At 44.3% G+C, this 14,128-nt stretch overlaps 1 protein-coding gene and 1 long non-coding RNA gene across 3 annotated transcripts in view; one reads left to right on the top strand and one right to left on the bottom strand.

Moving 5' to 3' along the window:
• ADTRP (androgen dependent TFPI regulating protein) overlaps positions 1–11,356 on the bottom strand; it is a 60,227-nt gene extending 48,871 nt beyond the window's left edge. For both annotated transcript variants that reach the window (XM_081296403.1, XM_081296404.1), the window contains exon 1: positions 11,071–11,356. In XM_081296403.1, the coding sequence (XP_081152529.1) occupies positions 11,071–11,220 (150 nt within the window). In that variant the 5' untranslated portion in view covers positions 11,221–11,356. The remainder of the gene's footprint in view (positions 1–11,070) is intronic.
• Positions 11,357–11,639: 283 nt separating this feature from the next.
• On the top strand, positions 11,640–13,177 carry LOC308649219. Its single transcript, XR_014022038.1, has 3 exons — positions 11,640–11,719; positions 11,861–12,008; positions 12,488–13,177. It is a non-coding gene; the product is annotated as an uncharacterized lncRNA (long non-coding RNA).
• The last annotated feature ends 951 nt before the right edge of the window (positions 13,178–14,128 follow it).

Raw genomic sequence — 14,128 nt, 5'->3', positions numbered from 1 at the left:
TTTCTTCTGATTTTAGAATAAGATATCTTAGGGATGAGACCCAAGTTTACACACAAAACTCATTTATATTTCATATATCCCTTATACAAAAAAAAAACCCAAAAGTGATTTTTTATCATATTTTTTAATGATTTTGTACATGAAACCGAGTTTCTCACTGTGAAATTTTCGCTTGTGTCCTTGCATTGGACTTGGGAGCATTTCAAATGTCAGGTTCTTTGGGATTTGGATGTTCAACCTGCAATGTGACATGGCAGGCAAACCTTGCCCATCCTCAGTGTGGCTCACCATCTGGGACGTCTAATTTAAGGCCTGTGGCGGGGTCGGGTCACCACTACAGAGTCTGGGCCAGTTTTGCGCTGGGCTCCAAAATCTGTCCTAATCTTTGGAAGCTCTGGAGCCGGGAGCTGGGCCAGCGATTAATCAAGTTGGCCGTGGGGCCTGGCCTCTGGGGTCCAGCTCTAGGAGAGACCTTTCATAGTTGTCCTCACACCACTCCCTGGGCCAAGGGATGGCAGGGGAGAATACAGGGTGAATTCAGTCTCTGTTCCCAGCTGGGCCCTCAGACCTGCAGTACCCTATCACCTGGAGCTTTTTAGAAAGGCAGGACACATCCCTACCCTGGACTGTGGGGTCTGAATCTCCGGAAAAGGGGATCAAGAAGTTGCTTTGGTAGGCTCTCCAGGAGTTCCTATGTAAGCTGAAGTTTTTTTCTTAATTTTTATTCTAATTTGTTATACATGACAGCAGAATGCATTAGAATTCATATTACACATATAGAGCATGATCTTTCACATCTCTGGTTGTCTACAAAGTATGTTCATACCATTCATGTCTTCATACATGGACTTAGGGTAATGATGTCCATCTCATTCCACCATCTTTTTTACACCCTTTCCCGCTTTGTTCTATCTAGAGTTCATCTAATCCTCCCATGCTCCCCATGCCCCCCCTCCCAACCCCACTCTGAATCAGCCTCCTTATATCAGAGAAGACGTTCGGCATTTGGTTTGTTGGGGATTGGCTAACTTCACTTAGCATTATCTTCTCCAACTCTATCCATTTACCTGCAAAGGCCATGATTTTATTCTTATTTATTGCTGAATAATATTCCATTGTGTATATATACACCACATTTTCTGTATCCATCCATTCATCTACTGAAGGGCATCTAGGTTGTTCCATGGTTTAGCTATTGTGAGTTGTGCTGCAATAAACATTGATTTGGCTGTGTCCCTGTAGTATGCTGTTTTTAAGTCCTTTGGGTGTAGACTGAAGAAATTAAGCTTAAGTTTTAAAACTCCTAGATCAGACATAAATTCATCACTCAGAAATCTAACTACTCAATACTCCAGCAGCTGACTTGAGTCCTTACATGTCTCATGCCAGACATAAATAAGCTTTATAACTGCACCACCTCATAAAGTAAGTGCTATTATTAATCTCCTCAACACCATTTTACAGATGGGGAAACTGGGGCACAGAGAGAGAGAGAGATGAACAAACTTGCCTAGAGGCTCATGGCTTCAGAGTCTGGTTCATATACATATACGAACCAGATTTCTATATATACAGCGCATTTCTAAGAACAGTTCACTAAAGCACTGTAGGAGGCGGGGAGAGAGACCGTTATTCTCCAGGTGGGGGAATTAAAAATCAAAAATGACTTTTCAAAAACACCGATACCTCTCCCTAGAGATTCTACTTTAGTGAATCTGGGGCTGCAGCCTTGGCTTCAGGGTGTCTTCGATTCCTCCCAGAGAGTCACCTGCCTACAGGGACTTCTGTGCAGAGATTCATATCCAGGGTCTTCAGAGAGATGCGGCCAAGGACATCAAGGTAGTCAAAGCCTCCTGGTGCCATGAGGACTGGTAAAGAGAGGTGGGGGTGGGAGAGGGGAGAGCATCCTCAGCTAAGGGACAGGAGGGGGGCAATAGGCCAGGCAGGTGGCATAGAGAGAGCGAGTGGTAGAAAACCAGGACTGGACAAGGCCCCATGGTCCCTAAGGAAAAGGGAGCTTCAGGCTGGAAGAGCATATATTGGGAAGGTTGGCAATGGTTATAAATTCCATGCAGGGGCTGCCACCCCAGTTCTTGTCACCTTGTGGGTGCTTTTCACATGATCCCCTCAGGGCTGGGGAATTTGAGGGGCAGGCCTTTGCCCGGGATGTCAGAAGAAGTTGCCTCCCTGCGGCGGCTCCCACGGCCCAGGTAGCTCTCACCTCTCCCCTGGGTTCACCTGCAGCTGCTCAGGCCGTAACCAGCAGCTGCTTGAGTCAGGAGGAGCAGACCTGGGCCCTGGGACCCGGAGACAAGGACTCCACTGTTGTACTGTCCTGCACTGGCTGAGCCTCTGCCAGGACTTCCCCTTGGGGGCAGAGGCTGCCTCCACCCAGCATGTGAAGTCCACGTGACCTACTCTCCTCCAGGCAGAGCTTCCTAGAGTCATTGTGATCAAACTGAACCTCTCTCTCGTTTTTTCCCCAGTTACAAGATATGGAAATCGGATGAGGGAAGAAAGCACATTACTCGGCCCCTCCGGGGTTCCTCCATCAATAAAAGTTGGCTCCCCACTGCAAACCTGCCAGCCACCTCCCCCTGCGGCCCCCAGCTCACACTGATGGGACAGGGCATCATCTGTATCAACAAGGGATATCTGGGGAGTCCCCACATCAGTGCCCAGGAGGGAAGCAGGATGGCATTACCAAGAGGAAGTCACAGGCAGGAGCCACTGCCAGAGCTGGAGGACCAGGAGGGTGAGCCCTGAGCCGTAAGGGGCCGCATGCAGTAGGGGACATTGAGGACAGTTTTGAATCAACTCATCCAAACTGCCACGGCCTGCTCATTCTCCAAGGACAATATCATCTAATGTTTGTCAAACAGGCCTAGAAAGTGCAACCCGGGGAGAAAATGCTAGTTGTTAAAAGGTCAGTTGAGTCCAATGCTGAAGACCTCAAGTCCCATAATTCCAAATATAACTGCATTTGGAGGTAGGGTCGTTAGAGAGGTCATTGAGTTAAAATGGGCTCAATGCCCTACTCCAACAGGACACTGGTGTCCTTACAAGAAGAGATCATGACCCAGACAGAGGGAGGAGCCCGGAGGACAAGGGAGAAGATGGTATGTGCAAGCCTGGAGAATCCACCCCTGCTCCCTTGATCTCAGCCTGCAGCTTCCAGAAGTCGGGGGATAAAAAGGGGCTGGGTCAGCCGCTGGTCTGCGGTGGATGCTATGGCAGCCCTCACACCATGTAATAGCATTAATATGGTAGCAACAACTGGTCTTCTTTGAAGAATCTTGCAACCAAGTGACAATCATTCCCATTTCTCAGTGGGAATTGAGAAATTCCCTCCCAGATATCCCTTGTTGATACAGATGATGCCCTATTTGGGCTGCCTGAGACAGCAGACGGCACATGGTCCTCTCTTGTTCTTGCTGTTTGGAAACTTCTGTCTCTGATCTTCTTTTCTACTGGATCTTCCATAACTCTGATCCCATGGAGAGCTCTATACCTTTTTCTAAGATGTTCTAAATTTGTGAGCTGTCTTTGGTTTCTGTTGCTAACTGACGAACTTAACCACCCATGACAGAGCTGGATTTACATTTTTCATAACTAATGCAGTTTATGAAGCCGTAGTTAAGAGGTATTTACTTTTCACATTCCTGTGTCTTCACAGATCCACAGAAATCTTAAAGCCATGGAAACTTAGCCTAAATCATCAAGTTTATTTCCTCGCCTTATAGCCAGAGCCCTGCTAAACCACCCCAGGAAATGAGAATTTCTTCCATTAAAAAAATAATAATAATTTCCAGAGAGGGAGATTCCACAAGTTCTCTGCACTCAAAAGTCAAGTGATCCCAGCCCAGCTCAAGATTCTGTGTCTGACTCAGCTGGGTTGGGACTCTTTTATTCCTCTCCTTCAAAATGATGCAATCCCTTCAATAAATGAATATCCCAGAATAAAAGAGCAATCAGGGTGAATTGTGATGAATATTCTAGCTCTCAGTGGTGGGTGGGGTGGCATTTGGGGCAGGTGGAAGTGAACCTTGGCCAAGCCTATGGGTGTAGACATGTAACATTCATAGCATTTAGCTTCAGTAAGAAATTGAGATAAAAGGATAAGATAGAGGACACCAGTATTCGGAACACCATTTTGAATAATGACAAAAATTTGGATGAAGAATATTATGGGATAGGTGGGGGGAGCATGCACGGCCAGTGTGGCATGGCTGATTGCAAGAGTTGGATCACAGTAGAATATCTTGGGATGGAAGCTTTGCAGAGGGGTGGGAAAGGTCCCATGTCTGTTGTTGAAGGGGTGGAGGGAGATAGGAGGGAGAGACCCAGCCAGAATCTCCCTGGAGATGCAGTTACTTATGTGGCACCACCTCTAGCAACCTTTCTGAAGGAAGTTGATTTTTAAAAAGAGGAACCACCAACCAGCCCCATGAACTCTGTACAGCAAGTCTTTGTGGCCAAACATCCCCCAGCCCAGCACCCACCAGCTTGTACTCTCAGGGGTCAAGGACAGTCCTTGAATGAAAGTGGAATGGAGGGTAGGGTTGCAACATTTGTGTAGGACTCAGGCATTGGATGGAAGAAGCCAACCCAAGCAGATCAGGGACATCCACAGCTGGGTTCCCACGCCCAGCTTCTGGGGTTCCCCCATTCAGCAGGACTGGCTGCTCTCTGCTTGAACCTGCAAACTGTATCTCTCCAAGAACCCCAGAGCCTGAGGGCAACCACAGCAGCTCAACAGAGGTCTTCCTCCAGCTGGGGCGACAGAGCATGCAGCCGCCGGGGGAAATGGGAGTTTTGAGGGTGGTGGGTGACCCTTGCCCAGCTCCGCCACACACCAACATGGTGTTGAGTGAGGAAACTGATGTTCCTTGGAATCACCCTCTGAGCCGCACTATCTGTGAAAGACAGATGGCTGGAAGCTCACCACCCCCTTCCCACCTTCTCTCCGTCTGCTCACACTGGGCTGTGGCCATTCTGTCTGCTTATCACCTATCAGCTCATCCATCCCTGGCGGCCACACTGTGGTTAAGTACTACTTTCATTTCTGTGAAATTTGTGGAAATTACAAAGAAGTACAAGGAAGTACCTAGACCAAAGTGACAGAGATAGTCAGTGATGGAACCAAGATGACATCTCAGAGAGACAGGCCCAGAGCTCACCACTAACCACCTGACTACACTACCTCTCCCTCCAAAGGCCAAATCAGCTGCCTCTGCCCTGGGGTCAGTTCACTCCCTCATTAGGCAGAGAGTCACACCTCCCCTCCTCTCCTTCCTTTACTCTTCCTCTTCAATGGCACTCCACCACGGCTACCAAGCCTGGAGGAATTCATATCCGGATTCTCTTTGGATTCCTGGAATAGTTTCAGGGAGGAGTGGTCAGAATGCAGACTGGCACTAAGATGGGCTTGCCTTTTCAAAAGGAGGTATAAGCAGGACTCAGCTGATGTGAAGTGGCAGGTATTCCAGAGGAGGGGTATAAACTCCCCCAATAACATGGGTGGGATACTAACTTCACCAAGCTGAGCTAAAATAAATACACAGGTGTTATGGCAAACTATGGGACTGATTTATTTGTGTTAACTAATGATCGATTCCATGAATGATCAATGCGATCATCAACGAATCGATCATTAGTTAACACAAATAAATCAGTAAGAACCCACAGTCATTAACCAGCTCATGAGATCTAGAAATTTTGGAGATCCAATATTTCAACTTCGGAAGGAATTCAAAAGTGATACTATAGGTAAGTAAGCACAGACTGAGAGATGCTCTAAAAAAATCAGGAAAGGAAAAAGGAATTCGGGCTGGAGTCCACAAAGATTTTAAGAAAGAATGTAGGATTTCAGGAGGTCTAAGAAGGAAGAAGTGTTGGAGAGATAACGAGAATACAAGCAGATAAGGAGAGTCCAGCCTAGGGACCAATATGAGTTTGACCCAGGCCTTCTGGCAAAATAACTCAATCTTCCTGGGGAGAGACCTGAAGGTTGCACCAACAGGTGAATGACTAAACCAGGAGTTTGGAGATTGGTTCCATAAAACAGAGGGAGCCACAGAAGTGTCTTGAGCAGCAGATCACAATTTAAAAAGAGCTTATGAATAACCTGACAATAAATGGGCAGATGATAATCAAAAGACATTTCTCAAAAGAAGGAATCCAAATGACCAAAAAATATATGAAAAAAAAAAAAAGGTCAACATCCTTAGCAATCAGGGAAATGCAAATCAAAACTATACTGAGATTTCATCTCACTCCAGTTAGAATGGCAATCATTGAGAATACAAAGAACAGTGAATGCTGGTGAGGATGTGGGAAAAGGTCTACTCATACACTGTTGGAGGGACTCCAAATTAGTATAACCACATTGGAAAGCAGTTTGGAGAGTCCTCTACAGACTAGGATGGCACCACCATATGGCCCAGCTGTCCTACTCTTTGGAATTTATCCAAAGGAAGCCAAACTCGCATACTATAGTGATCCACGAGTACCAATGTTTATAGCAGCGCAATTCACAATAGCCAAGTTACGGAACCAGCGTAGGGGAGCTGCCAACAGACGAAGGGACCCATAAAATGTGGCATATGTCCACAATGGAATTTTACTCAACCATAAAGAAAACTGAGATGATGTTATCTTCTGGTAAATGGATAGAATTGAAGAACATCATGCTAAGTGACTCAAAAAGTCGAGGGTCAAATGTTTTTCTCTCATATGTAAAAGCTAAGGGAAAAAAAGGAATAAAAAAGTATCTCAAAAAAATAGAAGGGAGACCAACAGAGCTGAGGAAGGAGAGAAGGAGAGGTGGAGGAAGGAGAGGTACAGGAATGAGATCAACCAAGTGATTCTGTGCCCGCGGACAGGCCTCCCGCCATGGATCCTGCTGGTGTATGGAATTATGACCCACTAATTAGAAAACAGCAATAGTAGAAGAGAAACCAGAAGAAGAACATGCAGATCAGGGTGGAAGGAGCAAGGGACAAGAAGGAAGGTCCTGGGGAATGAGATTGATTGAGTGAGGTGCATGCATGAATATGTCATAATGAATCCGACTATGTATCACGTCTAATTGCAATGCTCTAAAAGAAATGGGGGAAAAGGAGATCATCAAAACAAAATGAGAAACAGCTTGGGGAAGATTCATGGAATCCGAGTGGTGGGTGGAGAGTCTGAACAGGGAGGACAGGAAAGAGCTGATGTGGCCTTCCAGGTCCAAAGTAATAAGAGCCTGGAATAGGAGAGGCAGGCCGACTCTGGGAGAAGGAAAGCCAGTAGGATTTGGGGGCTGATTGGTCAGGGAGGTAAACATGGGATTAACACTGAGATACGAGGGTATTGTTAATGAAAGTGTTTTTCCCACTGGTGTTAATTGAAGAGAATGAAGGCTCTTTGGCTTGTAAGGGAACTAGGAAGTCAGGGAGCTAGCTGGTCTATGGGAGTAGGTGATACATCTATTCTTAGCCACCCTTATGTGAGACAGAACATCCATACTGGAATTTGGATTTGATTAGAGAGCGTCAGTCTTGGCTACAGACTGACTCTCTTCTCTTCTCTTCTCTCTCTCTCTCTCTCTCTCTCTCTCTCTCCTCCCCCCTTTTTAATATAAAGCCAATACAGATCTTAACAGCATTTTAAAAATACTATAGCACTCTTTTAGTCCTGAAGAGGCAATTTCATTTTGTTTTCTGCTTTCTTTTTCTTTTTCCACAAAATTATAGGATTAAAACAAGCAGTCACCAAAACAAGCTGTGTTTGGACCTCAAATTTTTCTGGCCAGGAGCAATTAGACAGACGAAAGAAATTAAAGGCATAAAAATAGGAAAAGAAGAACTTAAATTATCACTATTTGCAGATGACATGATTCTATACCTAGCAGACCCAAAAGGGTCTACAAAGAAACTATTAGAGCTAATAAATGAATTCAGCAAAGTGGCAGGATATAAAATCAACACGCATAAATCAAATGCATTCCTGTATATCAGCGACAAATCCTCTGAAATGGAAATGAGGACAACTACTCCATTCACAATATCCCCCCCAAAAATAAAATACTTGGGAATCAACCTAACAAAAGAGGTGAAAGACTTATACAATGAAAACTACAGAACCCTAAAGAGAGATATAGAAGAAGACCTCAGAAGATGGAAAAATATACCCTGTTCATGGATAGGCAGAACTAACATCATCAAAATGGCGATATTACCAAAAGTTCTCTATAAGTTCAATGCAATGCCAATCAAAATCCCAACAGCATTTCTTGTAGAAATAGATAAAACAATCATGAAATTCATATGGAATAATAAAAGTCCCAGAATAGCAAAAACAATGCTAAGCAGGAAGTGTGAATCAGGCGGTATAGCAATACCAGACTTCAAACTATACTACAGAGCAATAGTAACAAAAACAGCATGGTACTGGTACCAAAACAGGTGGGTGGACCAATGGTACAGAATAGAGGACACAGTAACCAATCCACAAAACTACAACTATCTTATATTTGATAAAGGGGCTAAAAGCATGCAATGAAGGAAAGATAGCATCTTCAACAAATGGTGCTGGGAAAACTGGAAATCCATTTGCATCAAAATGAAACTGAATCCCTTTCTCTCGCCATGCACAAAAGTTAACTCAAAATGGATCAAGGAGCTTGATATTAAATCAGAGACACGGCGTCTGATAGAAGAAAAAGTTGGCTATGATCTACATTCTGTGGGGTCGGGCTCCAAATTCCTCAATAGGACACCCATAGCGCAAGAGTTAATAACTAGAATCAACAAATGGGACTTACTCAAACTAAAAAGTTTTTTCTCAGCAAAAGAAACAATAAGAGAGATAAACAGGGAGCCTACATCCTGGGAACAAATCTTTACTCCACACACTTCAGATAGAGCCCTAATATCCAGAGTATACAAAGAACTCAAAAAATTAGACAATAAGATAACAAATAACCCAATCAACAAATGGGCCAAGGACCTGAACAGACACTTCTCAGAGGAGGACATACAATCAATCAATAAGTACATGAAAAAATGCTCACCATCTCTAGCAGTCAGAGAAATGCAAATCAAAACCACCCTAAGATACCATCTCACTCCAGTAAGATTGGCAGCCATTATGAAGTCCAACAACAACAAGTGCTGGAGAGGATGCGGGGAAAAGGGTACACTTGTTCATTGTTGGTGGGACTGCAAATTGGGTGCAGCCAATTTGGAAAGCAGTATGGAGATTTCTTGGAAAGCTGGGAATGGAACCACCATTTGACCCAGCTATTCCCCTTCTCGGTCTATTCCCTAAAGACCTAATAAGAGCATGCTACAGGGACACTGCTACATCGATGTTCATAGCAGCACAATTCACGATAGCAAGATTGTGGAACCAACCTAGATGCCCTTCAATAGATGAATGGATAAAAAAAAATGTGGCATTTATACACAATGGAGTATTACTCTGCACTAAAAAATGACAAAATCATAGAATTTGGAGGGAAATGGATGGCATTAGAGCAGATTATGCTAAGTGAAGCTAGCCAATCCTTAAAAAACAAATGCCAAATGACTTCTTTGATATAAGGGGAGTAACCAAGGACAGGGTAGGGACGAAGAGCTTGAGAAGATTAACATTAAACAGGGATGAGAGGTGGGAGGGAAAGGGAGTGAGAAGGGAAATCGCATGGAAATGGAAGGTGATCCTCAGGGTTATACAAAATTACATATAAGAGGAAAGGAGGGGTAAGAGAAGAATAATACAAGTGGAAGAAATTATTTACAGTAGAGGGGGTAGAGAGAGAAAAGGGGAGGGGAGGGGAGGGGAGGGGAGGGGAAGGGGGATAGTAGAGAATAGGATAGACAGCAGAATACATCAGACACTAGAATGGCAATATGTAAATCAATGGAAGTGTAACTGATGTGATTCTGCAATCTGTATACGGGGTAAAAATGGGAGTTCATAACCCACTTGAATCAAACTGTGAAATATGATATATTAAGAACTATGTAATGTTTTGAATGACCAACAATAAAAAAAAAGAGAGAGAATAAAGGAATCATTCAATTTAAAAAAAAAAAAAAAATTTCTGGCCAGAACCCAAGAGGTAGTACATGGCCAGAGAGGGAGGAGGCAACACCCAGAGGCCTCCTCAACTTGAACTCCGACTTTTCCATCTCAGGAGGATTTCAATGTCACTATTTCTGACCACACACACCCTCTGTCAAGAGGAATATAATTCCAAAGGATTAGCATATTACATCCAGTTTTTAAAATCAGATGTTTACACGGCATCCTATATTTTAGACAAAACCCTCCTCATACATTAGTTTTCTTCCCCCAAAAGATGTTCCCTTTTTAGCTTTTAATTTCCAAGACTTTTTTTAACAGATTCCCAAAATACTTTTTTTTTTAAGTTTCTTTTTTCTCCTGTTCATTCACACTTCATTCATCAGTGTGTGGTCAGCCAGGTTAGGAAGACAAGGAAGGTTTTTAACTAGTTGGAAAATGTGTGTTTGCTATTGGGTTGAGTGATTTGTCCTTTAAGGTGGAGTTTGAGCCTATAAAAAGTTGAAGTGGGAGCTGAGCATGGCAAAATGTGTTTGCTTTTCTTAGATGAATCTGTTAGTCTGTGTGTGCTATAAAATGGCATTATTCCTCCAATGGAAACCACACTTCCTACACAACAGACGCCACTCTGCCTTCTCTCCACAGACTTTCCCAACCAAGGTTCAAAATCCCTCCTGTATTTGTAGTCAATCCCATGGGGAAACCATTAGTCTGGTTCCCCATTGGGGTTCCAAGATGAGATTCTTTGCAAAAGAACACGTAACAATTAGCCAGTCCAAAAAAATGTAGCTATAGATAACTTCCAAAGTAGAATTCTCAGGAAAAGAACAAAACAAAACAAAACTGTTAGGTAATAGAAAAAAGACAAAATTCACCACCAATGAAGAAGATAAACAAAAATGGAGTTTTGTATTTAATAAAAATCCAAAGGAGATATGGGGGTGAAACCCTGACATGACACATACATTGGTCCCTGATGTGACCATGTGGACTTACCAGATTAAGAAGAGTCAAGTACTTCCACTGGGCACCATCTTGAAATATTTTATATTCCTTCTGTTCATTTCCATGTCGTGGGATGTAGTAATTGAGGAAAATGTACCAGTTCAAAACGAGGAAGTGGTATAGGCACGTACAGGTCCTCATCCCAGCTCCCTCTGGCCAGGGCACTGAATACCTCAGGTCACTTCTTTGTAGTGTCCTTCTGTGAGTCACAGATCAACTCCTAGGCAGTCGGAGAACTGTAAGACACACCCCTGGGGGTTGAGAGTTCTACCTCTGGCTTGGCTTCTCTCTTAGGCTGTTGTCCTGATAAACTTGGGAGAAAGGATTAGTGCTGTTTTTCAGAATCCTGTTTACATAATGATAATCTGCGGATTTGCATTTGTTTCAACCTATTAGCCTTGGAGGAGGGCAAGGGGCCAGAGCTGCCCTTTGCACCATGTAGCTGGGGCCCTGGAGCAGCCGTGGTGGCATGTTTAAACAACCTTATTATGAAACACCGACAGCTTCAGCTAATAAAACCCTCTCCTGGCCCAACTCTCTTCATTTGGAAAGAACAGGAAGTTGCAATAGTATCTCTTTGAGAGAAGCAGGTTGAAAAACCAGGAGGTGGAGACTGGGTATGTGGAGGGCAAGAATCAAGGTAAGGAGGAAAGGAAGGAAGGATCCTTGTAATCTGGCTTCTGAGATTGCCAACCTTTGATCCCTCAGGGAACCCTGGAGGGGTTCTTTTGTTTTGGTTTTCCTGTTGGTCTTGTTTTGTTTTCGTTTATCTTTAATCTAGATAACCAAGAGTCGGCAGGCACTCCTTGTACCTGGGTGGCAGGCACTCCTTGTACCTGGGCATTCCTGTGCCAAGAGGCCAGAAGCACCGGAAGAGATCCGTGGCCCAGACCCCCGACATACCTGAGGGTGAATAGTGCCTGGGAAGGGTAAGGGTCTCTGCCCTGCCCTGGGGGGGATGAGACATGGTGGGGCTGGGTAGAATACAGCAGTGGACCTGCCTCAGCCCAGTAGCGGGGGAACTGAGGGACCACTGGAAGTGCCAAGCCTTGTGACATCACCAGCTTGTCTCCCTGGGCAACCGACTAAGACGGTTGAGCAAATTCCTCAGGGAAAAGCTCCCAAAGCAGTTATGTAAGTCTGCTGTCCATGCTATTGCTGATTTCACCAGGGTTCCCAAGAACCACAGGGGGGTCCTGGACAGCCAAACAAATACAGAACCAAGCCTGAGGACTGAGAGTCAATGGACTTCACACATCAGGAGCTATTGATGGGAGGAGAGTACATCTGAGCCAGCCCCCCCCTCCCCAGGGTCTACATTGTAACCTGGTGCCAGTCTGTGGGGGCTGCTACAACAAGACACCACAACCTGGGTGGCTGAGAAACAGCAGGGATTTATCTTTCACAGATCCAGAGGCCAGAGGATAAAGGCGGAGATGCTGGAAGATCCCGTATCTGCTGGGGGCCCACTTTCTGGTTCAGAGATGGCCATCTTCTCACCGTGTCCTTGCGTAAAGGTGGGGGTGGGGGTGGGGAGACAAGTTCCCTTGGTCCTCTCTTATCAGGTCAAGAATCCCATTTGTGAAAGTTGAGCTCTTGGGGCTCAATCACCTCCCCCCATCTCCACCCTCCACATCCTAATACCATCACCTTGAGGGTTAGGATTTCAACACATGGATTTCAGAGAGGGATCCAGGACTTTGGTGACATATCACTCTGTACAAAACTCCATGGCCTGGTCTAAAATTAGTAAAATAATAAATGGCAGCTAATACTTTAATAGCATTTAACTGTTTGCCAGGCATGATTCCAAGGCTTTACATGGGAACACATTCAACACCTTAAAATCCACTGTGAGGTTAGTACTGCCCAGAATAGTACTACTGCCCACTTTCTGGGCAGTACTAATGAGGAAATGAAAACCCTGGCTGCCAAAATCATGTGTCTGACAACAAGTTAAGAGGCAGAGCTGCCTGTCCTATAACCAGTGGACCTGGAACCAAGAATCAGGACTCCTCTGCAGGCCCCCAAACCCCTTTTTCCAACGGTCTCCCCCTCTCTGCTGAGGGCCTTTTTCTTCCCATCAGAAAATTCTCTCAGAAAAGGATCAGAAATGTTTTGAAACTTGGTGCACCTATGAGCTCTCATGCTATGTCTCCAGGGGCGTCTCCATTTTAGCTTTGGAGATTTCATGCCTTTATATAAAAAAAAAATCTCAAGTATAGTTCTGCAGATGGGTAAAGATTGAGGGAAAGACGGGAAAAAGATGGATAAAGACCCACATCTATGAAATAGGTTTGTCAAAATCTAGGCCTTTTTACTGCAAGACCTTTTTTTTCCCCTTGTTCTTGCCTCGATGCCCACAAAGGAGAACTCTCATAAATATTGATGTGATTATTTAATTTGATTTGCAAGAGATTCAGGGTTTGACATTAGAATCCAATTAATTGTTAGCATTTTAATAAATAGTAAAATAATATATGCGTATGAGGATTCGTATATAAAAACTACATGATTTCTAAACTCAATATCTGCATTTACTTATAAAACTTTCAAGTGTTGCCCAAAAGAGAGATTGGCCAGGAGCAATGGCACATGCCTGTAATCCCAGCAGCTTGGGAGGCTGAGACAGAAGGGTCTTAAGTTCAAAGCTAGACTTAGCAACCTAGCAAGGCCCTAAGCAACGTAGCAGACTCTGTTTCTAAATAAAGTAGAAAACAGGGCTGGTGATGTGGCTCAGTGGTTAAGCATCCCTGGGTTTAATCCCTAGTCACACACAAAAAAGGTATCTCTGGATTATGACCATATTCACAACATAATTTGTATCCCAGGATGAATAACCAGGTACATTTTTATGGAGCAGTTTGGCTATCTGTCCCCCACCATAAAACCAGGTGGAGCTTGGGAGAAAAATGAATACCACCAATTAGCCTACACGGTATTATGAACACATCCTAAGTGTGCTCCTTGACTGTCTTTCTCCTTTCTTCAGAAATCTGAAAGGCTAAAATTGAGAAATGGGGAGAATTATTCTCGGACTTAAAGTGAA

The sequence above is a fragment of the Spermophilus citellus genome (genome assembly GCF_964194105.1).
Source record: "Spermophilus citellus genome assembly, chromosome: 5".
NCBI lineage: Eukaryota > Metazoa > Chordata > Mammalia > Rodentia > Sciuridae > Spermophilus > Spermophilus citellus.
Note: the sequence above shows the minus strand (reverse complement) of the source record. Positions and strands in the feature narration are given on the sequence as shown.